Here is a 4,102-nt window from a genome sequence, read left to right on the forward strand (position 1 = left end):
TGTTTTTTATGCTAAAAAAAATGTTACAGTGAAGAGTGCTTTATACTAAGATCAAAAACACAATACCAGACCTCCATTATGTATCTGGATGTTTCATTAATTTGATTTATTATGCATCTTTGGCATAATAAGTAACCTACACATAATTTATTTTCCTTATTGACAAAATGCAATTCATCATATTCCATGCATATATGTTATGTAGTTCCAGATTAGCCATAATAACTTTCTAAGAACGTTTCAAAATCCTGGATTTAGCTCTGATACAGTGTCTACACATAGCTGTGAATAATAAGGTCAAATTCTATAATTGGTGCATATTTGACCCTTTGGTAGTGATTTAGTGTTTGGTCCAAAGCCTAATTTCATTACCAGATTTTCCTTTGCGGATTCTATCTTTAGCTGCCTAACTAAATACAGCCAGAAAAATTTCCAACTACAGACACAGCCCTTACTAAATAACTAATATTATTGTATTATGTTTCTCATCCACAATGTTGGACCAGATTACGTAAATTGTATTATTATGCATTAACTATATGTGGACATTCCTTTTCATCCTACCTCAAAAGTTCAAAAATTGAAATCTCAACTGTTCAATAAACTATTAAAATTTCATCTAAATAGACTTCAACGGTCAGGTCAATGGTGATTAAAAATGAAAATGGTTAACCTTATTTCCTCATAAAATTCTGTTACATTTGGATCAAGGGTAGAATTAGGAACAGACACATTTGATACTTTTAATTCTGTCAAACATAATTTTTGACACCGAGTTATTTTAATTGGCAACATCAGCAAGGTAAGTACTGATACTTGTGCAAGTAATCTTATATATGAGATGAAGGTGCTTATTAATTTTAGGATTAAATTCATTTCACCTCACTGGACTTTTCATTTGTGTCCCTAGAGTTCTAAACATATGTTTTACACTCTTGAAATTGATCGATCATAGTAATCAGTCAACCAATTCCTCAAATTTTCCATGAATTGTTGATGTCGTGGTGAGTCCACTTTGTTCAATTTCTAGCATTGATTATGTAAATGGAGTATTGCTTGGATAATACATGGCTTAAAACTAGTTGACTCACCACATCAATAGTTCATGAAAAAAATTCATAGATCAGATGAAAATTGGCTATGATTGATCGAATTGGAGAGTACAAGGGCACACGAGATTAAATTAGAAGTTTGGAGGCACAAACAATTTTGAGTGTAAAATTTAAGGAGGTAAAATGAATTTAACCCTTAAATTTTAGTTTATCAGAACATTGCTTTCATAATGTTATATATCGTTTTGGTTTGATAGACAGTGATAATCATGTGAGACCGAAATAAATATAAAATTCCACACTTTTATTATCTGTGACATATATACTATGCAATATATGTATATATGTAACTGGAATCTACATCTACCATTCAAAGTACATTGAGATGGATTGGTATTTTTTTTTTTATTACAATAACTTAACTCATATGAAAAATGTGTCAAGCACTTTCAGAGAATTAGTTTATTTCGCAATAATGCATGGATTTATTGTTTGTTGTGGATAAGAATTGGACTTCTAACGCTATGAATTCCATCAGACCACACCAGCGATGCAGACACATGTGATTGTACTTCATCTGGCAAACCTTTTCCGGCAACTGTCACATCAAAAGCCTTCTCCTCATTCAAGGACTTGAAGGAAAGAACTTGAGGCACCACTTTGACGTCAACTTGAGTAGAGTTGGCGAATATTGTGGCCTTGTAAGTGGAGTTTGCAAGGCCAACATTCTTAACTTTTCTGTTAAATTTCAACGAAAAAGATTTGTTTGGTGTGACAACGGCTGCTAGTGAAGGGTAATTGTGATCCTGTAAAGATCCTTTGTCAGAGCCTGTAGAGCAAGTGCTGTTATCTCCTGATATAAGTCTAACATCGGGCTGATCCAAGACCGAGCATAGCAACTTTATGTAGTCTTCCTTAGAAGCTTCATACACAAGCCCTGGGTCTATAGCTTTGACAGGATTGATATGTCCAGATCCATAAGCAAATTCACCAGCGGCACTGCTATTGTCAGAAACATTCATGGGAGAAGCTGTAGTCATGAGAGATGATTTGATGGCTGCTGGAGACCAATCAGGATGGAATGCTTTAACATAAGCAGCTGCACCAGCTGCGTGGGGACAAGACATGGAGGTTCCAGATAGTATACTATATTTGACACGCCTTGTGTCTTGAAGACTCTCTGTAACTGAAGCAATAGGTGAAAAGGCAGCCAAAATAGTAACTCCTGGGGCGCTTATATCTGGCTTGATAATTTCTGGTAGAATTGAATTTGGTCCACGTGAAGAGAATGAAGCAACAACAGGTGCGGCAGTATCCCTTGCTTCTTCACTTCTTTGTATTTTTACTCGAGGATCTTTCGTGGAGTTCGTGTACAACTTTATCAGACTATGCTCTTTGTTGGCAAGAGCTGTTGTAGGAAAGGGTACAATTTCAGAAACATCATCATAATCAAGTCTCAAAATGAAGCCTACTGCTCCAGAAACATAGGCCTCATCAACTCCGCTAGTCACGTCACATAACACAACTTTTCCCTTAACTAAACCACGGTCTAAGCAGCCGTCTGAACAGCTCCCAGCTTCGATCTCGGAGCAATTACTTGAAGCATCTTTTCCATAGATCAATGGAAAATTTGTCCCATTTAATTTGAAAGTGTTCACTGAAGCCCCAACCATGGTCGTCCCATTTCTGAGAACAACCTTGTCAATGATCCTACGATCAGTACTACTTGCTGCAACTGTAAGTATCCATGGTGCTACACTTGAAACAGATGAATCATCAGGACCACTGTTGCCTGCGGAATTTGATGTAAGTACCCCCTTTGCCATTGCATGGAAAGCACCGATAGCAATAGGATCATACTGTAATAAAGATGCTTCCTCGCTTCCTAATGAAACTGTAATGATGTCAGCTCCATCCGCAATAGCATCATCAAAAGCAGCCAATATAGCATCACTAGGGCACCCATCCTGACCACATACTTTATACACAGCAATTCTCGCTGAGGGAACCCCTCCTCTTGCAGTACCTCCTGCTAGTCCATAAAAGCTCACATCCTTTACAGTGTTCCCTGCAGCAGTTGAGGCTGTGTGGGTTCCATGGCCTTGTTCATCCCTTGCAGACTCTGAAGATGAACTGTAAACCCGGGCTCCAATTAGCTTCTTATTGCAAGTGAAATTTTGGCCGCCCTCACAAGTACCTTTCCACTTCTTGGGAGGAGGACCAAAACCATCATCTTTAAAGCTCTCCGATTCAGGCCAAATTCCAGAATCAATGACACCAATAATGGTATCACTCTCAACACTGGCATTCCGTCTTATTTTCTCATTGAAACCAATAAAGTCCCAAGATCTTATTGTCTGAGGATGGAGAATTCTGCTAGGAAAGACAGAGACCACTTCCTTCATGTTAGCAAGCCTTTCCCTTTCCCGGTCAGTGAGATTGGCAGCAAATCCACTGAAACTCCTTTTGTAACTTCTTGTCAAGAAATTTGCAGCGGAGTTACTGTCGACAACTTTTTGGAGTAAACCAAGGTGGTGAGACGTTGGTGAGTACACCTCATTATCAGGAAGTGAGCCTAGGTACACAATGTGGATCGTTCTGTTTTCATCAATGGCTTTGCACAGGAAAAAGCTCAAGGTTAGTATAAGAGTGGGGAAAGCATACGAAAATAGGATAGCTCCATGATTAGCCATTGTTTAATTTTGATCGATGCTCTAAAATGTTGCTAGTGAAGAGTGCTTTATATATACTGAGATTAATAACGCAGTACCACATCTCCATTATGCATCCAGATTTTATTTCCTTTAACTTACGAAGCATCTTTGGCATTGCAGTTAACCAAAATATGATTTTGTTCCTTAATAACAATTCAAATTCATATTGTCCATTCCATCTATGTAAGAAGTTCCAGATTAGCCATGATAATTTCTAAAAGTGTTGCAAATCTATGGATTTAGCTCTGGTCCAATATATAAGAGAGTATGCATAAATAGCTATGAACTATCACCTAAAACAAGGTTATATTCATACAAATTGTTACACATTCTGCT

General features: G+C 37.5%; 1 protein-coding gene across 1 annotated transcript; it reads right to left on the reverse strand.

Annotated features, from left to right (window-relative positions):
* Nucleotides 1-1,537: 1,537 nt before the first annotated feature.
* On the reverse strand, nucleotides 1,538-4,102 carry LOC112200726 (subtilisin-like protease SBT4.3). The gene has a single exon (XM_024341736.2). The coding sequence runs from the start codon at nucleotides 3,743-3,745 to the stop codon at nucleotides 1,538-1,540; it is 2,208 nt and encodes a 735-aa protein (XP_024197504.1). The 5' UTR covers nucleotides 3,746-4,102.

The sequence above is a fragment of the Rosa chinensis genome, chromosome 1 (genome assembly GCF_002994745.2).
Source record: "Rosa chinensis cultivar Old Blush chromosome 1, RchiOBHm-V2, whole genome shotgun sequence".
NCBI lineage: Eukaryota > Viridiplantae > Streptophyta > Magnoliopsida > Rosales > Rosaceae > Rosa > Rosa chinensis.